Source organism: Equus asinus, chromosome 4, assembly GCF_041296235.1.
Source record: "Equus asinus isolate D_3611 breed Donkey chromosome 4, EquAss-T2T_v2, whole genome shotgun sequence".
Classification (NCBI taxonomy): Eukaryota; Metazoa; Chordata; class Mammalia; order Perissodactyla; family Equidae; genus Equus; species Equus asinus.
The window spans coordinates 135,687,028-135,713,535 of NC_091793.1; the positions used below are offsets into that span (position 1 = coordinate 135,687,028).

The following is a 26,508-nucleotide window of genomic DNA, read 5'->3' on the forward strand; positions in this document are numbered from 1 at the left end:
CTGACCAGACCAGATATCTATTTAATCTAATTTGGTTATTGCAGTAATTAAAATACCACATCATTGCACTGTGATAAAATGTTGACAGTCTCCAGCTACCATGTCCAGTGGCTATTAGCACTGGCTCAGCTGCGTGCGCTTTTCTTTGGGGTCTGAAACAATTAAACCATCCTTGGAAGAGGTTCGCTCACTGCAAAGCAGCCGAGATATGAAGCGTATAGCAAATAGCAAGTGGAGGCAAAATGAGAATTTCCATTGGCAAAGGTGAACCTGCCCTGTAATTCTTTCATGGTTACCAAATCCATACCAAGAAGCTGAAAGCCCATGTATAGGGTGATTACAACACGATGCCTCCTCACCCGCCTTACCATGTCAGTAAACTGATCCACACAGGTCATCCTAATCAACTCAGGAGTCGCCGGGCTGCTCAGGGTGAAGGTCTTGGTCAGCCCCCTCTCTCTGCGGGCAGCAGTCACTGCATCATATATGGCGAACAACACAGAGGATCCCAAGAACATTCCAGCCTCGCCCAATCCCTGAGAGGAGGGCAAAAGGCCATCAGAAATGCATGGTTCTTTTAGGGCTAATTTGTGTGTACACAAACACACTCACCTCTGCCGGCTTTATAATCCTCAGCATGGAGTGTATCTGAATTGCCAGAATCGAAATGCCCCCATGCATATTTGTGTGTGGGGTTCTCCTCAGAGTAGCTCATGAAAATGCCCCAGGACATCAGGAGCATGGGGCAGCTAAAAATTCCTGTCCCCCTGCCCCGGGAAAGTCCTGAAGACCAAAGCCCTTTGCTCCCTCTAGGACAGTTCACCTTGGGCTCCAGACCATCTGTGTTTAACTCAAAACCAAAACGAAGCAACGACAATCTTTGTAGCTGTGCTTGAAAGACAGAGAGGTGGTGGACTCTGGGGAGAGGATTGCTAAAGTTCTCACACTCGCTAACTTCCCTGGTGTGTGCTGAATGCCAGCATCGGTAAAGGCTCCCCAGGCTCTGGTTTTTACTCTGGAGCAAAGGTTGAGGGCGAGGTGGAGCTGGTGGAAGAACAGGCTTCCTCTGAGGTGAGGAGCAGAGGGTGAGAGCAGAGAGGTCTGGCGCCTTGTTAGGAGCAGAACTGGCAGGGAGGTGGCTAGACCCCCAAGAGGCTGGCTTGTGTTGGGGTGGTCTTTAGAGACGTCCCCGGCCAAAGTCTGGTGCAGAAGTGGAGACAGAGGCCATTCAGACAGGAAGTCTCACCTTCCTCCCAACCTTGACCTACTCCTAAGAAAAAGAGAGAATTCCCTGAAAACCTGAGGTTAAAGGTGCCATCAGTCTGGCCAGATGTGGGCTCTGAGCAGAACGTGAGTTGGAGACGTTGTGTTTCTTGTACACTTGTGTTTGAGGACCCTTGTGTAGGTCTTGATGTGCCAGTTAGAGCCCATGAGCTCCAGGAAGCATGAGGTCAACACCTCTTGTATCAGTGGCTATTAACGTCTCAGAGCGAACAGTTGGTGAGAAACTGGTTTGGAAGTCCCTTCTGATTTGGGGAGGGTGGGCAAGAGGCAGTGAGAGCAAGAAAGAACTGAGTCTGGAGGACATGTGGGAAGGTTGCAGCAAAGAAAGCTCTGGGCTGGTGAAATTTGCTTACAATTTCAGTTTTATCTCACGGTGACCCGTAGCCTAATGAACCAAGATGTGTGACTCCTCCTTGACCTTTCTTGTTTGATCTAAATTTGTTTCATGATCTCTCTCAAGAGTGAAGACTCTACTCGGAGTTGGTGAGACCCCTCTGTCACGGGTCTGCTTTTCTTTTCCCTTTTCCTTTTGGGGTTTGCAATTCAAAGGAGCAAGCAACTGTTTTTCATGATTTCTTGAAAGAATAAGTTGTTATGGGCTGAACTGTGTCCCCCAAAACTCATATGTTGAAATCCTAACCCCCAGTACCTCAGAATGTGACTGTTTGGAGACAAAGTCTTCAAAGAGGGAATTAAGTTAAAATGAGGTCTTCAGGGTTGGCCCTAATCCAATGACTCGTGTTCTCATAAGAAAGGAAATTAGGACACACAGAGAGAAACATCAGAAACGTGCCCACACAGAGGAACGACCATGTGAGGACACAGTGAGAAGAAGTGGCATCTCCAAACCAAAGAGAGGCCTTAGAAGAAATCAAACCTTGATCTCGGACTTCCAGCCTCAAGAACTGTGAGAAAATATATGTCTGCTGTTTGAGGCACCCAGTGGGTGGTATTTTGTTATCGCAGCCCTCGCAAACCCAATACGGAGGTCTCAGTTCTTACCTTGGATGAGTAGATGGCTATGGGATTTTGGGAACGCACCAAGGTGACATAGAACTCTTCTGGTATCTCAGAGACAGTGGGGATTTTGTAGTCATCCGGACCCCGAGAATAAAGCACACCTTCCGGGGAGTATTTCAGCTCTTCTATGGTGTAGAATCCCATGCCTTGAACAAACGCTCCTTCAATCTACAGGCAGAAGTTCCGCAGTTCATAAGTATATGAGAGTGGTTGAATAAAGATTCCAATGTGACTGAAATGGAGCTCTGAACCATAGTAAGCCGTTCTTGAAAGCACTGTGGTGGATTTTATAAAGGGTCCTTCAGAGTCTGGTGCCTGCCATCTTGCCTGGCCTCATCCCCAGCTCTTCTCACTCAGGGATCCCCCATTCCAGGGACCTGACTTGTCAAATTCCCTGTCACTCTCCAACTACACCAGATCCGTTCAGGTCTCCAGGTCTTTGTAATGCAGTCCTGACTCTCTTCACTGCTCCCACCTCAGCTCGTCCACCTGACAGACTCCTATTTATCCTTCAAGTCCCAGCTGAAGAATTATTGCCTCTTTGGAGCCTTCTGGACACCCCCACCAGCCCCTGGGTGGATTTAGGAAGTGCTTCCTCCAGGCTCATTGCATCTTGAATACATTCCCCCATCACAGGGGCACTCAGAGGGCATTTTCCTTGTTCACCTCTCTCACTAGTTTACAGACATCCTGAGGCCTGGCCTTCTTGTATTCTGTTCTTAGCTTGGTGCCTGGTACATAGATTCTCAATAAACGTCTGTTGGACTAGACGAAAAAGGAGCTAACATTAAAGGAACATGAACTAGCATAAATGGAACCAGGACAATGTAGTTTATTATAATATCTGGATTTCTTTACTTCCCTTTAGAAGTTACTATGGAGAGTAGATCAGTGTTAAACAGAGTGGGTTGGAAGAAACATTTTTTATTAAATTAAATACTTTTATTAAATTATATCTTTTTTATTAAAAGCCATGTTGACTTCTATTTACAAACTATTATGCTCTAGGAAAAAGGTCCCTTTTAAAGAGAGTGTCTGCCTGGAGGTTATAAAAATTGAAAGAGAATTGTAGTTTGCATTTTATTGGAACGTAAAATTTAGGAATAAGGTAAACAAATTTAAACACTAAATTTGGATATTTCCAAATGCCTGTCCCTAAAGGAAAAGATCAAAGTCCCAGAGTTCCAGTCTAACACACCTGTTTTCTTTCAGTTTCCAACGTGACAAATGTAGGGCTTTCCTGATCACAACATCTCCCTTTCTGCTTTTGCTTAAGCATCAAGGAGGCAGGGATGGCTGGGAGCAGGGAGGGACAGGGAGGGGAGGGGGGCCTGGGCTAGCTGGGCTTCTCACACTTTACAGCCTTAAGGTGAGTTTCAGCCGCAGATTAAATGCGCAGATTCTAAGCCCCAGCCCAGCAAAGTTATGATGGAGCAGGTCTGGGCCTGGGGAGGCCAGGAATCCACGTTTCCAAACAACACTGTCGGTGCTTCTGTTGCAGAGTCTGAGGACCACATTTGGAGAAACACTGAGGGACCAATAAAACTATTCCTTATAAAGCCCACTGGCCAAGCTATGAAAACCAGTCTCTTAGGACTTAGGTGGTGGGAAGCTGTCCGCAGATGACAGCATCATCTGTCTGTGGGGTTGGAGGCCAAGCCGCTCAAGGCTCCAGGTTGCTGCTCAGGCATAGCCTGCGGACCAGTGGCCTGGCCTCGCACCAGAGCTGGGTGGCAGATCAGGGCTGGGCTAAGGCTGGTCCACTGGCCCCGCCCTGAGTAACCAGGCCACAAAGGAAGCAGAGCCACACCAACAGCTGGAAAGCTTTGAACTCGAAGTTTAAAAAGACTTTGGGTGCCTTAATTTTATTTATTTGTGAGATAAAAATCAGAATTAAATTCAGCAAGAGGGGAAAAATTGTGTTTAAGCATTTTCCCCTTATAATTCTCTAAATTGTGTAATCTGTTTAAATTCAACATTAATATGAATACTAAGGTAACTTTATCATTATGTATTTATACAACGTTCCCTATTTGTGACATATTAATGTTCACTGAAGAAAAATTAGAAAACACCAAGAATTGTAAAGCAGAATGTCATACACATTCCTGCCACGCAAAGACAACCATTGTTAACTTTTTCTTGAAATTCTGTCCCAATATTTTATCTACTTGTGTGTTTGTGTGTGCGTGTAATCCATAATATATATTGCAGAACACTTGCACCAGGTATAAAAAGTGTTCAGAGGACTCCGGAAAATAATGTACTGAATGGAATTGACCAAAAGTTCATGTGGGGGTGCTTCTGGGAACACACACCTGTCCAATGTCCAGGGCTGGGTTTATGCTGAAAGCAGCATCCATGAAGATGTCGGTCCTAAGGAGCTGTGCCGAGAGAAAAACACGTGACAGAAGGGATTACTTATTTGGAACAGATCTTTACTAGGATGGCAGATCTGTCCCTGGTTCTTCCAGTGGCAGGATCAAGTTGATTGCTATGCACAGCAGGGAAAACACATCAATGTGTTTGTTTGTACTATGCAGATGGCCAGCACGAATGTTGCTGTTTACCTTATGAGCCCCCGTCAGACAGTCGACTTCAACCTCAGAACAGGATGCTCCGTAGACATAATATGGAAAAGCATCCCCTTCCTCCTTCTTCCAGTCCATATTCGTCTGGTAGCCTCTGAGAAGACAAGTCAGGAGTGAAAGGAACAGGCACTTGCCCCACTAGTGGTCCTGGACATGAACAGAGCACCCCCTTCCCCTGGGGCCGAAGGCCTTCCTCCCTCTTCTCCTGCGACTGGTCGGGGGCTGGGGGGGCTGTGCTGATCAGAGCTGCAAGAGGACCACGCAGACACAGGGAGAGGCCCACTGGTGTCTCACCCCTCCCTCCAGCGCGCAGTTACTGGGGTGGTCGGAGTGTGTGTAGATAGCTGTGGTGTCCCTCCTGGGTGGTGAACAGCGGCTGCCCCAAGGAGTCCCTGCACTCCCCAGCTCTCCCTCCCCACTCCCGTGGCCCATGACTGAAGAAGGGTTAAGGCCGGGCCGTGCAGCTGAGCTCCAGTGCTCTGGGCATCTGTGAGGCTGATGAGCGAGCACCGCCCCTGCCCAAGTGTAATCCAAAGTGAAAACGGCCCTTACTTGAAATATCCAGTAGTCGAGAGACTGATGGATTCCTGGAAGGCTTTTGCAATCTGGAACAGATGATTGGATACAAAGAAATATGAGAAAAAAATAAGAAAAAATGCCTTCCATGTGGGGCTTGCCTCCTCTTGTTGCACCGAGCTGTGTGCCCGCATTCACCTCAAGGAGACTTACGCTTGTACAAGCCGCAGGTCACGCTTTTCAAGGGAGGGGCTTCAAGGCAGCTGCTAGCTGTGCGCTGGGGACCCTCTATTTATGGGGGTTGCACAGCGCAAAGTCTACTACTTTTCACCCTTTTTGGCTTTTTAAATTAGGAAAGGGGCTCGACCATATTTATGGACTTACGTACGTAAGTATGGACATAGGCATGTATGCATACATACAACTAGATACACACACCCCTATGTATGCATGTATTTTGACCCTGCTTTTTACCCAAATAATTCGGTTGACTGTCTTAGTATATTATGTCAGCTTCCCTGCTGGAGTAAACCGGCAGGGCTGGGAATAACCCTAACGGTAATTGTAGTAAGGATTGTTATTAAAACTAGAATGCTCCTGTGACATGAGGACTGCTATTACCTCCACTGCTGTGGCGAGAGAGTCAGGGCCCTGAGGAACCGAGGGGGCACCTATCCCTCAGGTCCAGCAGTAAGAGGCGGGGCCGCAAGCCTGGGAGCCCAGGCTGTAATCCTGCTCTGTGGGAAGTCACGCTCGGAGATAAAGCTGAGTTTCAGTGAACACAGACAGCTTTTTCACACTTTTGAAAAGCTGGAGTAAACGCTAATAAATGTTTTGTTCTTGAATGGGCCTCGCCAACCAGCCCCCAAGGAACTTTGGCCATCTGGAGGGGTGGCCTTTTCCAGGCAGGGCTGATGAAGAGGACACTCACCCAGTCCTCCCAGCTTCCCTTGGGGTTCTTCCTGATGACTGGCTGAAGACGGGCCATGAGAATTTGGCAGGCGTTCTAAACGTTGACATTTGAAACAACATCAGAAATAAAACGCACAGGGAATAGCAAAATGTTAAGCATTGAAATCAATTCAAGTGCAGACTGTCAGTTTCGTGGACCTCTCCCTAGTCCTCTCAGCAGGGTTTTTTAAACACGAGTAACGTATGGAATCCCTTTGAAGGAAACAAATATTCTTGTGGATCCTGCAGCGTCGACTTAAAATTAGTTCTATAAGAATGTCATTCAAATACATGCTAACATAAAAGCTAGGTACAGTCTGCAGAGAGTTATAGCTCTTTTATAATTCTAAAGCAAAAATCAAAAAGTGTGCATACCAACCTACATACCAGTAAAATTCAAAATAACAACATTAATTTAGTTGATTGATCCTGCTGTTTTTCTGAAGCTCAGTTGCTGCTTGGAACGTGGAGAAAGTCTTGACCACTCGGGTCACAGACTCTGGAGCTCCGGGTGCCTATCACACGCCGGTTGATGGGGCACATGTCTCCACTCTCCTTGTGTAAAGTGCCACTGGATTTTCATTTGCACCTTCTACCTTGCAGTCATCTGCTCTGCACCGGGCAAGAAAAAATCCTTTACGTAGCAAGTCTATCTCTGCTCTTTTCTTCTTGTCTTGACACCAAGTGTACTTTTTGGTCCCAAATGTGGGCAGAGATCTCATGGCAATACTTCGCTGATAAAGTGATCATTCTGGTGATGCAAAATGTGTTTGTTTTCATTTTTAAAAGATTATCATTGAAATGAAAATAAAAAATAATTGAGGTGGAATCTTGGGCCCCTGACGTTACACCTGCTAAGTCCTGGATGTCGGTGGCCCCAGCTGGGCTTCCAGTCTTAATTCAGACACAAATCTCTGTACATGTCTGCTCTAACTTATTCATCTCAGCCTCAAGACTTCCTTCATACCCTCTCCTGGTTTCTGTTCCTTCTGTTCTATCATCCCTTCTTTGGGGACTGATCTCTGGCTTCTGGCGCATTAGGAAGATCCTTGTTTTCATAAATCTATCTTTGCTGGTTCATTTGGTTTTCAATCACTGGCCTCATTTCAAGTGGATACCTTCCAAAGAGTGCCACATCTAGGCAAACGTAAGCTGTCGAGTTCCTGCCTGTGCAGGTATCTGCTGTCCTTCCCCTTCTGGGCCTGACCACATCCTCCTGCGCGTCACTTCACACTCAACAGTCTACGGGCTCCTAAGATCGGTTTTCCCTTGAGGAGAGTGAGATATCACAGAGAACATTGGTCATTCTCTTGTGACCTCCTGAACGCCCTTCTCTGGATGGAGAATTCTCTTACCTTCTATTCCTTGGTAGGGTCCCCACCCCCTATTGAAGCTCCAAATGCCAGAAACTAATTTTCCAGCTTCCTTTGCATTACAGAAAATTTCAAAACACTCAAAAGTAGAGAGAATAGTACAACACTCCCCCCTTGTACCCTTTATGCAGCTTCAACGATGAGCATTTATACCCAACCTCACCCTCAGCTCCTTCCTCCTCTTCTCCCACCTCGCTCCCCTTTGCTCTCTGCTCCAGCCGCCCTGCCTCCTGGCAGCTCCTCCAGCACAAGCACAGGAGCTCCCTCTGCTCCCAAGCTCCTACACAGCGCCCTCCCCGGCAGCAGCCAGGACCACGCTCCAGGTCAGGCTCCAGGTCCTCCAGGAGTGCCTTGCCTGATTTCCCTGCTGCCTCGGGCAGCACCCAACACTTCACTTTCTCTTCCCGTGACTTCCTCTATTTTGATTTGTGACACTTGCCATTATGTTTCTTTTTCTTCTTTATTATTATTTAATAATTTATTATTTATTAACAAGATGTTAAGGGACATTTCCGGACTCAGTTTAGGCTAAGGACCCAAAAGGATGAGACCAGCACAACAGAAGATAAATAACCCCATATTCCAAACCAAGGCGCTCGACCTCCTAAGCAGGACATGCAGAGTAAGTGGCCACAAACTGTCCCACCCCACCTCTGCGACATCAAAGGGTCGGAGGTGAAGAGACTGCAGGGTTGGTTTAGGGAGAGGCCTTCACTGGAGACGGTCGTTGGTGCGCCGGGACCTCCATCTTCTCAGGGAGGAGGCAGCCAGGGCTTCCTCCATCTCAAGCCTGGTGAGAGGCGTTCAGGGCCCCTCAGAGAGCTTGCTGCGCAGGCTCTGGGGCCGGGAGGCCCTGATGCCGGGCGTCTACTTCTGAACACAGGTCTACAGGTCACCTGGGTGGCAGAGGGCCATCTCTGGGAGGGCGCGGGACTCCCATGGCCCGCATGGCCTTCTCAGGTGCGTGTGTCCTGGGTAGAACCCGTGGTGTGGATCTCGCCTAGGGTAACTTTTTTCTGATTCACTGAATTCTCTATGTTTAACCATTCCATTTTAAGACAAAATTGGAAGACAAAACCAAAATGAAATCAATCTTCCCTACTTGCTGCTTTCCTTGCTTTGCGGGATTTAATACTCAGTTAATCTCTATTTCCGTAGACGTAAAAGAACCAATGTTTACTGATTTACCTAATCCATTTACTCCTGCTTTTGATTTGAAATTATGCAGAATTTTTTTCTATAAGGCATTTTTCTCTTACAGCCATTTCCTAGACTTTACTCCCATATGAATGACTTCAGTTTTAAAAAGAATTCTGGAGTTAACAACTTCATCTTCCACAGCAGACGGAGAGTCTGTTTACAGCAAGGCTGGAGCCACTGTCGTCTTTGCAGCCAACGGGGCCTCAGCTTTTGCCATGTTTCCTCTGAATGTCTGAAGTGATGGCTGACTGACAAAGACTCCAGAGCCTCAGGAAGCTGCGGGTCTTAGTGGGCAACCCGCCATGGAAGCCCACTGAAGAGCTGCAGACTGTCTGAAGGGCAATCAGACGACAAGCTGTCACTCCTTTCCCTCCAGGGAGCCTCTGGGTCTGCTGGACACGGCTCTGCCCAAACCAGACAAGGAGGCCAGTGTGCGCAAAGGTTCCATTTTGGATTTCCCACATTTTTAGACTTCAGAGGCAGAATTTTATTTTGTCTCAAAGGTGGCCTGGCAATAGTCAACATGAAAAGAAGTTTTCAAGTTGCAAGTTGAACTTCGCCCACTGACTTTTTAAAACAATCTTATTTGTATTTTTTTTCTGCAACCATTGCTTCTCTCTCCAATACTTTTTCATCACTCCAAACAGACACTCTGGGACCAGTAAGCAATAACTCCTCATTTGCCCTTCCTCCCAGCTCCTGGTAACCTCTGATCTCTAGATTTTAAAAGGACTCCACCTATAACAGCTTCCTAAAGCGGGGGAGGTAACTCAGTAGAAAGAGGCTGGAGGTGGCCTGGGGCTCAGGGAGGGGCTGGGGCAGGTCAGCAGTGGCTAAAGCCACAGGAGAGGCACCGCCCATGTCAGTTACCCAGAAGGGACCCTGTAAGGAGCTCACAGTAGCATCCACAGGGAGGGAGTCAGCTGGAGCAAGGCCGGAAGGCCCTGAGGCCTGTGCTGCCTCTTACCTCTGTGCTCTCTCTGCCTTGGACTTCACAAGGGTCTGACACGTAGGCTAGGAAGTGGGGCGGGAGTTGGGGGATGGGTGTGTGAGAAAGTGCAGGGAGGGAAATGGGGAGAAGCTATTCCACCCCCTTTCTATCTGCAGGCCCAAGCTGGAGAGTAGCAGAGACACTGCAATTTCAAGTACGTTTTGGAGTTTTCGGCTGGACATTCTAATTATTGAGATGAGATGGATTCTGCAAATAAAAGTGATCAATGGGTTGTTACTTATTTGAAAGTGATTAGAAAAATTATAGGTAGATTTTGGGGAGGAAACAAGGAACCCATAGAGGGAGCTGCAACCACTTGGAGTCTCAGCTCTGCCAGAAATTAGTGACCTAGACCCTGCCACTTGACCTCTCTTGGCCTCGGTTTCATCTTCCATAAAAGGAGTGGGACAGGGTCCCTTGCAGCACTGTTATGGGTGACTGAGAACTGAGAGAACAGTCACCTGCACAGCCTTCCCGTTGATGTCTGTCCCCATGGAGCCCGCCGTGAAGAAAGTGTTGGGCACGGTGACCGTGCTGGTTTCTGACAGGTGTATGTACGACTGGGGGATGTTCAGTTCGCGACTAGCCACCTGCCAGAAGCAGAAGAAAAATATTACTTATTTCTTTGTCTCTAAGCCTCCCTCCCACCAGGTTAAAAACCATTTAATTCTTTTTTGAACTGAGTATAAAACCTGGCTATCTGGGGCCGGCCCAGCGGTTAAGTTCGCATGGTCCGCTTATCGGTGACCCGGGGTTTGCCAGTTCAGATCCCGGGTGCGGACGTGGCACCGCTTGGCAAAAGCCATGCTGTGGTAGGTATCCCAAGCATAAAACAGAGGAAGATGGGCATGGATGTAAGCTCAGGGCCAGTCTTCCTCAGCAAAAAGAGGAGGATTGGCAGTAGTTAGCTCAGGGCTAATCTTCGTCAAAAAAAAATAAAAAACAAAATAAAAGTTGACAAAAAACCCTGGCTATCTTATAAGGACAAACATTGAAGTCTTATACGTAGATTATGAATTTGAAGATTTTAAATGGCACTGTAAAAGATACACTGCTTTTCAGACATGTGGCCAACTGAAGACTCTCTGTGCCTTCTCTTATACCAATGTCAAGGAGCCATGTGGTCACTCTGAGGCGTCTGGTTTAGTAGGACACACACAAGCAAGGCTGGGGTCTCCATCCCACTGTTTCACCTGCATCTTCTCCTTGTGGTTTACAGACCATTTAGCAGATTTTATTTCCTTTCTGGGGCATTTTGTAGCCATAAGGGTTTTATTGTAAAGAAGCAAGATATGTTCAAAGAAGGCCCTGTGGATTTTTGTGATTTCCTAATTCCAAGGACGCTATTAAATAATATTCTTTCCTTAAAGAAAATATATTCTATTTTTCAGTGGGAGAGAAAATCTGCCCTTGTCCCACATTTTTAATTCAAATTTCATATTCAACAAATTCTTATTTAATATTATAAAAGAAGGGATTGCAAATAACCTCTTGATCTTTCGACAATATTAGAAACACTTCTTTGAATTAGTACAAATATTAGTCAGTTGTGGTGAGTTCCTAAGCAGACTGTGAATTCTAAGAACATAATTTCTCATCCTATTAAATACATTTATTTCTAATGAAGATTTGAATTAACACAGTGTTGCCTTGAGCAGTTGTCATAAAGCTGAAAGTGCTTTATCTTTGAAAACTGGAATCACGTTTTTCAGAAGACCTAACAGCTTGGTTCTGGAGTATGCAGGAAGAATAATATGACATATTTCCTCCATTCTAACACGCACTCCCATCGCCCCCCCCCTGCATTTTTGTGTTCCTGAAATCAACATGAGTCTCACCATTGACCTGTGCATTTAATGTGACAGTACTTCTCCTGCTCAACAGGAAAAAAGCTGTTAACCGACTGTGCGACACTATTCTCTTCCACAAGGGAGGAAACAGGTACTCATCTCACCTGAATCATTTTGGTGTAAAGGCCTTGTCCCATTTCACAGCCACCGTGAATCACCAAGACAGAGCCATCGAGATAGATGTGGACGAGAGCTGCAGCCTGGGGGAATTAATTATAACACCAGTGTGGAGATCGGTGTGGCCAAGGGTAGCTGTGCATTAGGCTGAGGTCGCCAGGTGAACGGTTTTGCTTCACTGAGCCCATCTTTCATTCTTTATACTGGAGGACAAAGCCATTATTGGTGGCTACAGACAACCCCTTTCAAGGAGCCCCAGACTTGAAAACCATCAACGTCGGTATACGAATGGTGGCTCATCTCCCTCCACCATCTCCTGCCTCCTGGGGGCCTTGGGAGCTGCTTCTCCAAAGCTTATTCTTCTGCGCTCCCTGCACATGAAACTACCTTTAGAGCAAATGGACTAATTTAGCCGTCCCAGTCTCCTAGGTGCGAGACGGCATTCTTTCTCAGGCCCATCAAGCTCTCTACAACAACTCTGAAACTCTGTGCTCTCAGCTCATGACAATCCAGCGAGAGTAATGAGGACCAGGTGTGAACGAGCACTGCCAGAGCCTCCAGAGCCCACGCTAGACTTTGTGCGGACGGCTGTATGAGCACCAGCAGGACTGCTTTCATTGACAAGGCATCTTAGAGGCAAGGGGGCCACAGGGAGACATCACGCCCTCCACAGACATTTAGGATGAAGGCTTCCAAACGCCTTGTACAGCAGCGGCCGGAAGCAGCAGCATCTTGTGAGTGAGAGTTTAGTTTTAGAAGAGCAACATGAGCCACCACATTAAGTTCATGTTGCTATTTTGAATACTACTGGCATTAAAATATTATTTTTACTTAATTTCCAAATTTGCTTGTGTTTTATAAAGGATATTACTCTTTGCTTTGTGGTTCTACACAGTTAAATTACATTAAAATAAACAGTTTCAGCAACCACTGAAAGTCCAGAGAATGCCTTCCTTTAAAGGGGGTCTGTAGGTGATTCTGGCTCGAGCAGTACCGCCTCGGGAAGGCCTGACGTCCGTGCCGAGCCTGCAGCTCCTGGCCTTCCCCCCTCCCCTCTCATTCTGCCTTCTGCCTTGATGGCAGACTCCGAGGAGCGGTGGACACGGAAGATAATTTCAGTAAGAGAGAGCGTGGCCACACCTCAACCACACGGTGAGGAGGCCTGTATTCTTTGGTTTGTTTGGGTTTGGTTATGGAGACATTTCAGACAATGATGGGGAGAGAAGGAAAAAATGAAAGAGAGAATCAGAACCCCAAGTAAAACTGTTTAAAGTGAAGTTAAAAAAGAGGGCCCAGTAGTCCCTATAGTAACTCCAAGATTCTGTGCTCATGTGTTTCTGAAAACTCCATCTTCAAATGACCCTACTGTTGTCACTAAGAAATTAGGAAAGAGAGAAAGGGATCTTCTTGTTTCCTCCAATTCGCTCGTGGATCTGAAACTTGACCCCGTACCCTAAACCCAGGTTTGGGGCCCTCAGCAAGGCCAGAGCCCCCTGAGCTGGACTCTATCTGTTGACTGCTCTCTGAGGTCCTCGGTACTGTGTCGCACCAGGGCTGCCCTGATACCTGTGGTCCCCAATGCGTGACCGAAGCCACTTTGTTTCCTGCTCCAGGGAACGGCCCCAGTTCCTTCTCCCCCCTGAGGGGACCATGCCTGGTTGCACACGACCGACTTTTTCAGACAGCCAGTCGTGTGGAAAAGAGCTTTTGGCAAGAAGACGTCTCTCCCAGCCTCACCTGATTGTAGAAGGCCATGGGAAGCCCAACAGTGAATTTCATGGGGACCACAGCAAGCCCCCTCTTCTTCCAGTAATTCTTTTTGTTAAATTCCTCAGCAGCCAGTTTCCTAGCATGAAATGAGGATTTCTCCAGACATTCTTTCCAGCATCTTCGCAAGGGCTCTGGATTAAATGTCTGTTTATAGGCTGTTTTGCTAATTGTCTTATACATGTTTATTTCTTTAACCTGAATGACAAGAAAATGAAATGGAATTTAAAATAAAACTTGAAGCATACCTTTTTGTTATATACCTGATATAAAGAAAGCCCTTCTAGAAAAAGAAACAACTATTTAAATGGCTATCGATATGCAAGTACAAGTGTAAATGCATAAACACAAGGATAACAATAATCATCATAACGATAGAACACAATATATATTAACCATACATAATAACTATTGAACACTTCGTACGCTCCAGGCTTCCTGCTAAGTGTATTATTTCAAGTAACTTTACAATAACCCTGAGAAATAGTAGATACTATTATTAGCCCTGTCACAAGTTTTGTTAGTGGTGAGGCAATTCTCCTGACTCAACATTCTTTTACTCTACACAACATTTCCTTATTCTTAACTGTTCTCAAATTAGCTCCTCAAAATCTTGACCTGAGGTAGGACGTTTGCACAAATGGCCGTGATCATTCCACTCTGTTCATGCCCTTGGGTGGTTTCACATTGACTCTGGGACTGTCATGGGACTTGCTTTGGCCAATGGGACAATACATACGCAACAAAGGTGGAGGCTTGAAAAGTGCTTATGCAATAGGCCTTGCCATGTTCTTGCTACTCTTGGGAAGTCTCTGAACTACCATGAGAACTAACCTGGGCTAGCCCACTGCAGGATGAGAGCCTCTGTGGAGCAGAGACGGGCCTTCCCAGCTGAGACATCCCCTAGACTAATCAGCCCAATGACCACCAGACATGTAAGTGAAGCTGTCGTAGACCACAAAACTCCGGTTGAACTAGCCCACATGGGAAGAGCTACCCAGCTGTCCTGCAGAATCAGAAGAAATGCTATTTGTTGTTTTAATCCACTACGTTTTATGATTGACTAGTTACACAGAAAAGCTAACCGACACACAGATGATGTCCTTTAGTTCTTTGAATCTACTTAGAAGCTGACATAATGCTATATGTAGGCGCTCAGGATATATCTGAACCAATGAAGTCAGAGTTTTTTCGGAGGTTCTGATTGATTACCTACCTCTTCAGGGGGTAAGTTACACTGAGATGCCACAGCAGATATGTAAGCTTCCACTACCACTGCAGCCTGGGGGAAGCCGAATCCTCGAAAGGCAGTGTTGGATGGCAAGTTTGTTTTGCAAGGCCTACCCCGGCACCGAAAATTAGGAATATTATATGCATTTTCAGATTTCAGCACAACGAACTCTATCACCTAAATTAAAGCAAAACAAACAAAACTTCACATCTATCAAATATTCAAAACCACATATCTAAATTTTATCTCTAACTCAAACTCTTCACACAATTTATCCATTTGAAACAGAAAAGTTCATGCAAATAAAGTGTGACATGTACAGCTAAACTGGTAACTTATGGGAAAGGCGTATCGCTTATTTACCAGCTCAGACTCATCAGGAGTACATCCGCCGTTGATATAATATTCAACGTCAGCAGCTTTGATCACACCATTGTTCATGAATCCAACCTGCAAAGGGATAGAACAAGTCAAACCATTTTCTCAGGAGTCCTTTACAGCCAGGCCCTGCTGTACACACACATCTGATCCCACTGGTGGATCCAGACCTAGTTCATGCACATGCCCTGATGCGACAGTCACCAGAGGAACACTGAGGATGGTGCTCAAGTTGACCATGATCCCAACTGACCAGAAAGTTCTGGTTACTTTTAGGCAGTATCCAAGTATCCCTTTCAAGTGGTATGGAATTTAGTAATTGTCTTCAATATCGATTGGTTATCATAGGACAACGTTCTAGGCAGTTTCCCGAAATTTTCACTCTCACTCACTTTGTATCTTGCGAGGAGTGGGTGGCGGCCAGCAGTTATCAGCATGTCATCACCACGCTCTAAAACAAACCGGATTGGGCGGCCAGTCCTACAGGAAACGACTCTGTTAATATGCTGGATGCTGCATAAAGTTGTGGAAACGTAAAATGAGGAAAGGGGCTTGAGATAATCTGGTTTAGTGGTTTCCCATGGGGATAGGAACATGCCTTAAGCAACATTTTGGAAGTTTGTGGAGACATTAAAAGCTAAAGAGAAGCCTATTACTTTATCATTCTGGTTTAGTCATGTTTGAGAATTCAGATACTGAAATGATACAGTATTTGGTTATGTTACTTTCATTTCTTTTTTATATACATTAAGGCATTGTATGATTATTTTGCAATTACGTATATAAGGAGGTTATATTATTATGGATTTCACTTTGGGATACTAAAAGGGGATTAAAATATCTGCCCTGAGGGGGATGTCGCGGCTGAAGGGGTTGAGAACCAAAGCTGTGTGAGTTCGCACCCCACATTCAGACACCCTCTCAGAGCGCCCTGGAGGAGGCACCAGAGAGAGTGGGAGAGAGTGGGCAGAGCAGGGCTTGAACACAGGTCCTCTGGCTCTGGGTCCACTGCTCCTTCACCCACGCGCTCACCACCTCCTTTGGAAAGGAAAGGCCATGACCCATGGGATGTGAGGTGGGGCGCAGGGCTGGAAGAATGGAGGAGGCATCTGCCCTGCAGGACTGCTGACGTTAACAGCTATCACTGTGACTCTTACTTGTTGGCGGCCACAGCACTGACAGCTCCTAGCAGAGCAGGCTTGGTCACTTTCCCCCCAAAGGCTCCTCCAGCTCTTTTCATATGGCAGGCGATCCTACTCCTTGGGACGTTTAGTGCCGCAGCCACAAATTCCTGCAAGAGGGGAGTCCCGGAAGCCATGTGAGCACAATTTAATAGTGTATTTCCTCACCCGTGTACTTCCCCTCTGCGTAGTAAAGGAAATTCAGTAGTTCAACAAGTACATTTACAGGACTGTGCAACCATCGTCATTAATCTAACTTTAGAACATTTTAAGTATCCCCAAAGAAACCTTGCATCTATTGAGCAGTCATTGCCATTCTCCCCTCAACCTCAGCTCTCCCCACACCCCCAGCACCAGGCAACTACTAATGGGCTTTCTGTCTCTGTAGATTTACCTGTTCTGATCATTTCATCTAAGTAGCATGATACAGTATGCAGTATTTTGTGACTGGCTTCTTTCACTTAGCTTTATGTTTTCAAGATTTGTCCACGTTGTAGCATGTACCAGTACTCCACTCTTTCTTATGGCCAAATAACATTCCATTGCATAGACAGACCACCTTTTTTTATCATTCATTAGTCGATGGACATTTGTGTTGTGTCCATCCATTAGCTGATGGACTTTTGGCTGTTGTGAACAACACTGCTGTGAACATTCGTGTATAAGTTTTTGTGTAGACATATGTTTTCAATTCTTTTGGGTAGACATCTAGTCGGGGAATTGCTCAGTTATATGGTCACTCTATTTTTGATATCCCCAGAAACTGCCAAGCTGTTTTCCAAACTGGCTGTGCCAGTTTTCATGCCTACCAGCAGTGTAAGAAGGTTCTAATTACTCCACTTCCTCTTCACTTGTTATTGGCTGTCCTTTTGATTACACACATTCTAGTGGCTGTGAAGTGGTATTGTTGTGGTTTTGATTTGCATTTCCCTGGTGACTAATGATGCTGAGCATCTTTTCATGTGCTTATTAGTCATTCATAGAACTTTGGAGAAATGTCTTTTCAAATCCTTGCTGGCCTGCTTTTGATACTGCCCCAGGTTCTGGGCCATGGACTGTGCATACCCAGTGCCCTAGTCACTCCTGGGAAATGCCTGCTGTCATGGAGCTGACTGACTGCACCCCAGGAGATGTGGATGGTAGACAGCAAGGGTGACGTTGGGACATATTGGTCACCCATTTGGAGCCCAGAGCCACACACCGTCTGCCAAAAGAGACCTCAGAGGTGATCTTCATTATTTTCCTCAGTTAACAAAAACAGATACTGATGGCCAGCGACCTGTCGAAGATCATGTAGCTGCTTAGGGGCAAAGCCCATATCTCCTCGCTCCTCCTCTGTTCACTTTAAAACTTGCAACTGTAGAGGCTGCAGCCACATCGCAGCTCAGCATCAGTCCCCTCAGCCTTCCATTTTGCCTTGAACGGCAGCTGGTAGCTTCTTCCTCCCACTGAGCCTACCCATCCCTTCAGACCTCAAGGTACCAACTCACTGTGCTCCACCAGGGAGCCCCGGCTTTCCCCCTCAGAGACGCTTGTCATTACTCCTTCTCCCAGCAGAAGTGTCTGAGTGTCCCCCGGTGCCTGGCACTCTTCGAGGACCTACAACTCCACACTTTCAGAAGAGGGGAATGTCAGAGGATTTTCTTTACTTGCCTTGGGGCAGCAATGCCTTATTTCTCAGCCATTGGAACAGGACTGGAATTCATGTGCTACTGCACTGAGCTGAAAATGTCTAGGAAATGCAATCCCGTTACATGTGCATGTGCACCACCAATATACAAAAACATGCGCGTAGAGAAGCAACTCAGATGAACCACAAAGGGAAATTTACATACACATGTACCACCAACACACGAAAGCATTCACGTAGAGAAGCAACGCAGATGAACCACAAAGGGAAATTTACATACACATGTACCACCAACACACGAAAGCATTCACGTAGAGAAGCAACGCAGATGAACCACAAGGGGAAAGGGGGACATAATATTAAGGCTTTGTCCTCTCTGAGATTAAGTTTTACACAATCAATTGTTATGGGAAAGATGAACTTTGCCCTGTATTTCAGAAGGTAGCAACATTTTCAGATCTATTGGAAAGGTCTGTCCTTTTAGGGGAATATTTGCCCCATTTTCTTCATTCTGGACTTTAGCTAATGTCAAGTGTGCAGGGAGTCTGAGGCGCGGAGAGGGGAGGAATTAAACGGCTCCTAGAGTGGAAGGTCTGCTTTAAGGGCCTCATATCTCATGTCATCTGCAGTCTCTATTTCCAAAAATATCCTGTTACCTGCACATGGGTTGGATACTGTGTTCCAAGGTGTAACACCATTTCTTTATCTTCCTCTTTTGGGATAGCCAGGATAGTTTGTGTCTCCATGTAAAAATGTTCCTGTCCTCCCACGTGGACCTCACCTGTAAAGCATAAACACAGGACAAGGTTTAGTTGAAAGTCCCAACTTGGGGGCTCTCGGTGTTGTTTGGTGTATAGAGAGAGAGAGGCTTCAGTTTATGGACAGCTGGACTTTTATGTCATTTGGCTAAACCACTTTTTCTAATTAATCTTCGCTGTGCCCAGCCAGCTGCATGACACTGGGGAATTCACTCCCGTCTCGTGGCCTCAGTTCCCTCGTCTGTCTAGTGGGGTGGTGAGATCTGTGATGTGCTGGACTTGAGTACACACACTAACAGCCACATATCCAGGCTCTGTCATCTCGTGGCTCAGTGAGTTTGGCCAAGTTACTAACCCCTGACATCCTCATCTGTAAAATGGGGGCGGGGGACGTTAATAACAATATATTCCTCAATTAGATGATATTAGGATAATTGAGTCACAGAAAGGGTAAGTAGCTTGCTAAAGGACACAAAGGTTTAAAATGGCAGAGCTGAGATTGTTCCCCAACCTAAAACTAGTCTGCTCGTCCTGGTTTAGCTGAGATTTTTGGCTTGTTCAGTACATCCTTATCATTTTGTGGGCTGTACCAAGAGAGGTATTTGGCCCTAGTTTAAATATTTGGAAGGCAGTATTTTTACTTTAAAACTAGCTAGAAGACTGTGCTGTTAAAATAAGTGAATTGTTTACCAGGAGAAAAGGATTTCTTGAAATTATTTCTTGGGACGATAGATGTCGGTCATGCAAAAAAGGCCCCCTTGACTAAAAACAGTTTGCTTTCCGCATGTGTACACAGAATTTAATCTAAGCCCAAATTTATTTGACAATTAATAGTTTTTTAATTTAATTATTAATTTAAAATTAATAGTTTTTACAGTTTGCAAGGCATTGTTCTGAGGCCTAGCACTTTACAGATAACTAGTTCATTGAATCCTCATGCTAACCCTATGAGGCAGGCGTTATTAGGAAACTGACGTGGAGAGGTTGAGGAAGCTGCCCAAGGCCTCAGGGTCAGAAACAGCAGAGCTGGGATTCAAACGCAGGTGACCTGGTTCCAGGATCCGTGCTCTCAGCCACAGCATGACACCACTTCTCTGTGTCATTTAGTCATTTCTGCCCAAATTCCAGATTCCTTTCATATTTCAAATTTCCCACTTGCGCCGAAATTTCAAACTCCCACAATTGCCAAAATCCTGCATGACCAAGAGCTAGCACCTTGTCACTCTGTTGCCCTTAGTGTGAGAATAAAAATTAAAAGAAAATGTACCACTGTGGTTAAGAGCAAGGGCCTGGGGTCCGCCAGGCCTGGCCTCCAGTCCTGGCTCTACTGCTGACTGGATACAAGACTTCAGCCAGCTGTCCAACTTTTCCAGGCCTCAGTTTCCTTCTCCTTAAAATGGAGTGACTGATATGTTCCTTCTCAGAGTTGTTCTGCTTGCATATTAAATAGTAAGCAGTAAATACTTAGGGGTTCAAAATAGGCTTAGAATAATAATACTCACTTCCTACAGTTTTTCTCAGCATTAAATAATATATTACATGTAAAATGTTTAGCGTGGTGTCTGGCACAGTAAGTACCTGATAAGTGTTAGCTGGTCTTATATTATTACTAAATAACCTTTAGCCCAAATTTATAATCTTTGTAAAATCTCATTTTGTTTCTTTCACAAAACCCATTTTGGAGTAATGAATGTTTGCCACAAGCGTGGATACTGTCAAACCTCTGAGCGTCTCTCAGGACTTTTCTGGTTGTATCTAATTATCTTCCCTATCTAATTATCTTCTGAGGTAGTGAATTGTTTCTATAATTGGGAGGCAGTCTACCTTTTCTATTTAAATAGAATGGCGCTGGGACACAAGTATTCTAAAGGTCTCTCCCACGTTTTAGTAAAAGGTAAAGCTTGCGGCACTTGCCATTACAGTTATTTAGAAGTGGGTAATGGATGATGTGAAAATTACTGTTGTCTCTTACCTAACACAGTAGCCATTCTCTCAGTAGAGACAGCTGTGGCTCTCCACACTGGCCACACATTAGAGTCAACCACCTGGGAGCTTTTAAAAAAATACTGATGCTCCGACCTTGTACTTCAAGGTTCTCATCTCACTGGCCTAGGGTGGGATTTGGGTATGGTTTTTTAAAAAAATCATATTAACTAGGTCTTAGCCAGTGCAGGAAGTCAAAACAAACATATAAATAATAGTATCCAGATTTTTTAATGTTTGGCATTAACTACCGAAGGTGAACATATAAAAACACTTTTATTCGGCAATTCTACTCCTGGGTATCCTCCACTGGAAATGAGTGCTTAGGTTTGCCAAAGGATGTAGAATAGTATTTACAGAAACTGGATTCATAATAGCCCCAAGTTGAAAACAACTTAAATGTCCACCAACGGTAGAATGGATAAATAAATTTTAGAATACTTATACAATGGAATACTCCTGAACAATGAAAAAGAACTAGTGATCCATGCAACAACATGGACGAATCTTCCATACATACCGTTGAATACAAGAAGTAGACGCAAAGGAAGTTACACTGTACGATTCCATTTACACGAAGGTCAAAACAAGTAAAACTGATCTACAGCCATAAAGGTCAGAATAAGAGCTTCGGGAGGGTTGCTGCTGAGAGGGGCACGAGGCAGCTTTCTGGGGTGCTGGAAATGTTCTACACCTGGATGTGGGTAGCATTCACATAGATTCATACAACCGTAAAACTTCATCGAGCTGTGAACTTAGCATTTGTGCATTTTAAACTGTGATTTAAAAACCACAGGATGGAGGAGCTCTCCTCAGAGCTTCGGGGTTTCTCGAACCAGGTGAGTGCATTGAGTCTTCAGCTTGAGAGGCTTCACCTTTCTCCTGCAAGGCCACCTACCTTCAATGATTTGATCAACATATTTAAAGCCTTGCTCTACATTTCCTTTCTCAATTTTTTTCTCAGCAGAAAGAAATGAATTGTGCTCCAGGGCTTGCTGCAGGGGACAAACAAACAAGACCAAAACAGAAAAAATGGTTTTTTACATTCTAATAAGCCATTCATCCTCATCCAAACCCCAAGCTTCTGCCCTATCAGATCTTCACCCCCCAAGGCAACCTGAGCAGTGGGGAGTCAGCAGAAATTGGGCTAAGATGGATCACAGGCATTGGTGACTCCTTAATTTTGTTCAGGGCTCTAGGGAAAGCTGAGGCGGAGACAAGGATATATGAAACACGGCTGCTGAGTGAGAACCTGGGCAGTTGGGTGTTAAGGGGCCAACTTTGTGGTGAGGAGGCCAGATCATAGAGTTAAGAGAGGCCAAGAAGGAGGAGGCTGGCAGGGCCAGCAAGGTTCAGGGGTGGCCTTGTGTAGGGGACCTAAGCTCGGTGCTGAATTGGACAGGATCAGGACAGCTGAGAATGGAGGGGAAATCATCTGAAGTCAATAAAGCAAAAGCTGAGGTTGAAACAAAGCTGAGGGGCCAAAATGAGCACACAGCTGGGCTGGCTGGGGAGAGGCTTTCTATCAAGAAGCAGTTGGATGAGCTTGAAAGGTGGACTGAGGTTGGACTATGAAGGGCCTTGAGTTCCATACTAAGAACCTTCTCTAAGGGGAGTTTCTTGTAGAGGAGAAGTGATCTGATGAACTTTGTGGGTTAGAAAAGTTAATGTGGTGGGTAGCCGGTCGAAATGGAGTACAAGAGCCTCTCTGAGTGGTTATGGTAGTGAATCTGACAATAAGGTGGTGAGGACTGGGCTGGAGGGTGGGACGGACATGAAAGTGAGAATGAAAAGAGAGGGGCAGACTTAAGGGCATTTAAGGGACAACTGGGAAAGACCTGAACTTGGCAACTGTTGGGAGAAACAGAGGAGAATCAAAGAGGATGGAGACTGCATCTTCCTTGGCCGGGTTCATATTGCCTACGCGCCCGTCTATCCACCTATCCCTCCATCACACACATTTATTGAGCACCTACTATGGGTTCAGCGCTTTGCTAGGCACTGGGGATATACAGCGCCACGGACATCATCTTGACCTCATTAATAATAACAACTAAAACAAAATAACAACTAATATTTATTGACTGTGTTCTGTGTCCCAAATGCTGTTCTGAGCATTTTACTTGAAGTCTCTCATTTAAACCTCACAGAGACATTTTGATGTAGGTACTTTCATGGTTCCCATTTTACAGATGAGGAAACAGAGGTATGAGAAGTTTAAGTAACTCGTCAAAGCTTTCATTGCTATTAAGAGCCTGTTAAAGGATGGAGTCAGACCACGAATCCGAGTCTTCTGTCTCTGGAGCTCCTGCTTAAGCAGGAAGCGCGCAGAGAAACAGAGGACGCGAGCTGTAACTCAGTGAATGTTATAGTGGGTCTGAGTTTCACAGCGCTCCGGATTTTCCCTCGGATGACGTCCGTATGTGAGGTCACAGGGACATTCCTCTGGTGTTGTTTATCTGTGTTCTGAGGCCCTGCTGGGCAAGAGGCCACGGGAGAGAAGTGGACACAGGAAGGAAGCGGGCTCTAGGCACGAAAATGCTCAGCATTACCTCTCAAGGTGTGGACCTGCCAGAACCTTCTCTCTAAAACTACAGATAATGCTGAACCAAGGGTAGACGGAGCCCAAATTACACCATTTTGTGACTCTATGGGTTGAATTCTGCCAAAAGCAGCCCACTCTAGTCATTCTAGAAGGTACAAGGGGCCTGAATACCTCTATTGTGATGATCCTCGGTTCTATGTCTTCATAAGCGATCTTCACTTTTTTAGCGGCCTCTCTTGCATGAGCATAGGTGTCGGCAGCCACGGTGCAGACGATCTGACCCACGCAAATTACCTGCAGAAAAGCCACCTGTGATTAGCTAAAACACAGAACCGTTAAAAGGCCCTGCTGTTCCCACATTCTTACATTTGCCCACTGGGTTCTCGTGACTACAGGAACGGTTATTTTACCTACGAAGATAGATTTAAAACAGTAGCTTCAGTGGGATTTAGGGGCTACAAAAACTCGGTGCAGAACTGAATTATGTGGCCTATGACTGTCTTCAGCCGCACTCCTCGCTACTCCTGTATCACACACAGTAATCCAGTCATCCTGAAATTCCACTGGTTCTTTTAATGTCCTATGCTCTGTGTTGTTTCTAAGACTTTCATGACTTTTTAGAAGCCTTCCTTGAGAGGGCTTATGGCTTTTATCAGAATCACAAGAGTCCACACTTCTTTTTTTTGAGGAAGATTAGCCCTGAGCTAACACCCACTGCCAATCCTCCTCTTTTTGCCAAGGAAGACTGGCCCTGAGCTAACATCCGTGCCCCTCTTCCTCTACTTTCTATGTGGGAACGACTGCCACAGCATGGCTAGACCGGCAGCGTGTAGGTCTGCACCCAGGATCCAAACTGGCAAACCCTGGGCCGCTGAAGCAGAACATGTGAACTTAACTGCTGCACCACTGGGCTGGCCCCAAGAGTCCTCAATTCAGGAGAGAATTTGAGAATTACTGAGGTGGAGTCAGTGGTTTCCTGCAAGTCTGTGGATGTGGACATGAATCCATGGATGTTATAGTCATAACCAATAATCATTTTGGTGTTGCCAGCAGAGTATTTGAACAGGCAGCCACACACGAATCCCACACCTCATTCTGTGCATAGAGAACCTCTCCTTTGTGGTTATTGTCCCCTGGAACATCCTCTGCTGTTATCACGTCAACCACACCTGGAAGTGCCAAGGCTTTTGAAGCATCAATTGATCTGGGAGGGAAAATTGGAAAGCACACGTTAAAGTTGCAGGGGTAAGTTCAGGTACAATATAAATGATTCCTCAACCACAGCGAGAACTACAATGGACCATATTCTGTGTTAAAAGTGCTGGTATTTAGCAAACGTTTTGACTCTTGGCCATAAATTCTTTCATAACTATGCCTAAAAAATGACTGAATCACATCCAGAAGAGGAAATGAGTACTTTTAATTAACTTACATAATAAGCTCTCAATTTCAATACGAAATTTTAAATGCATTTCAGTAACACATAGGCACATCTTTTATCTCCTTACATGATCTTTGCATGAGCTCTGGTGCTGGTGACGACAGCCAGGAAGAGTTCTTGGGCAATGGGGGGCATGTCATCAACAAACACAGCTTCCCCTGTGGCATGTTTAATGGCTGACTGGTGCATGACTGGGTGGCCAACCGGGTCTTGTGGAGGTTGTTTGGGCTCCACACACTGTTAATGAACAAGGCAAGTCATTTTACTGCCAGACATTCTCATGCACTGAAAACTGGGTCTAATGCATCTGGCTTACTCACAAGTCAAGAAAAACTATAGGCCATTGGGTATCCACATCCGTGAGTCAAAGTTCATAAATATCCACTGAGTGTTATAGTAAGGGACATCTCCTGGTTACAGTCCCCTCTCCCCAACAAAAAAGAAGACATCGTTCCTGTCCTCAAGGAGTCTACAGCCTTGTTGAGGAATCAGAACGCACACAAACACACATTAAAATAACGTGGTCAACTTTGTCTCACAAGAAAAAATAGCTTACACAACAAATATAGTACAAGGAAAAATACACAAGGTCCTGGGAGATTCAGAGTGGTTGTAGTAAAGTAGGGAAGGCTTTCTAAAAGCAGTAAATGTTGGGGTGGGCCCCGTGGCTGAGTGACTAAGTTCTGGAGCTCCGATTCGGCAGCCCAGGGTTTCGCTGGTTCGGATCCTGGGTGTGGACCCAGCACTGCTCATTGAGCCATGCTGAGGCGGCGTCCCACACAGCACAACCAGGAGGACCTAGAACTAGAATATACAACTATGTACTGGGGGCCTGTACACAAAAGCAATAAATGTTGAGTCAGGTTGTAAAGGCAGGCAGACCTTGGCCAAGAAAAGGAGGAAATTTTAAGCAACCAAACTGAAAATAGTGGAGGAGATTCAAAATTCTTTGTGTAGCCTTGAGTAAAAACATGAAAGCTGAATCAAGCACGTCGTGTGTGGGTGACAATGGGTAACATCAGCTGGCTTTAGTAGATTTATCTTTACAAGTAATACAAGATACAGTTATTGAAAAGAGGGGGATACATGAATAATGCACACATCTGAGTGCACAGACAGATTAAAAACAAAACCCTACCGACTAACCTGGAACATCTGAATGCCTTGGGGGGTTTCTATGGGGAAATCTTCTAGAGCGCTCGTGAAGTTTTCGGGGATATCAGGAAACTTCTGGGGATCCTGAAAAGAAGATTGTTTCACGTTTAATTTTACAATCTGAATGTTTGGCTTGGAAAAAGACATGTAGAAACAGTCATCCAATTTGTTCTCCCAGTTATTAGACCCCAGTTCTGCTGGGGGAGAGCCCTGGGCTTCAAGTGCCCTGGGCGGGCAGCAGGTGTTTGAAGAGCAGCTACATCTGCTTATGCACACGGAGAAGTCAGTGTCGTTTCCAGGAGGTGAAGACATCCCTTCACGACAAGGTCTCCTTCTGAATGGATGGAAATATGTACACGTCTAAATGGATGCTGTGCTTTCAAATCCAGGCCAATCTTCCGGGCAAACATCCAAGAAGCAACTGAGCTAGTGGGCAAAGACGACTTGTCAGTCATCTACAAGGATGTTCAATTACAGATTACCTGTGATCGTGAAGAAACTAGAATTAACCTAAATATCTAACAACGGGGAAATAACTAAACGAAC

General features: G+C 45.6%; 1 protein-coding gene across 3 annotated transcripts in view; it reads right to left on the bottom strand.

The window, feature by feature from the left end:
* The window catches only part of LOC139039772 (aldehyde oxidase 4-like), a 67,042-nt gene that overhangs the window by 11,343 nt on the left and 29,191 nt on the right, over positions 1-26,508 (bottom strand). For 2 of the 3 annotated variants that reach the window (XM_070508342.1, XM_070508343.1), the window contains exons 16-34: positions 25,954-26,046; positions 24,875-25,044; positions 24,456-24,570; positions 23,538-23,660; positions 21,720-21,816; positions 18,737-18,861; positions 16,427-16,560; positions 15,662-15,749; positions 15,255-15,341; positions 14,877-15,068; positions 13,631-13,858; positions 11,881-11,976; positions 10,388-10,516; positions 6,343-6,417; positions 5,448-5,500; positions 4,875-4,989; positions 4,623-4,688; positions 2,287-2,472; positions 369-536 (exon numbers count right to left, since the gene is read on the bottom strand). In XM_070508342.1, the coding sequence (XP_070364443.1) occupies positions 369-536; positions 2,287-2,472; positions 4,623-4,688; positions 4,875-4,989; positions 5,448-5,500; positions 6,343-6,417; positions 10,388-10,516; positions 11,881-11,976; positions 13,631-13,858; positions 14,877-15,068; positions 15,255-15,341; positions 15,662-15,749; positions 16,427-16,560; positions 18,737-18,861; positions 21,720-21,816; positions 23,538-23,660; positions 24,456-24,570; positions 24,875-25,044; positions 25,954-26,046 (2,340 nt within the window). The other variant, XM_070508344.1, reaches the window with a different exon arrangement.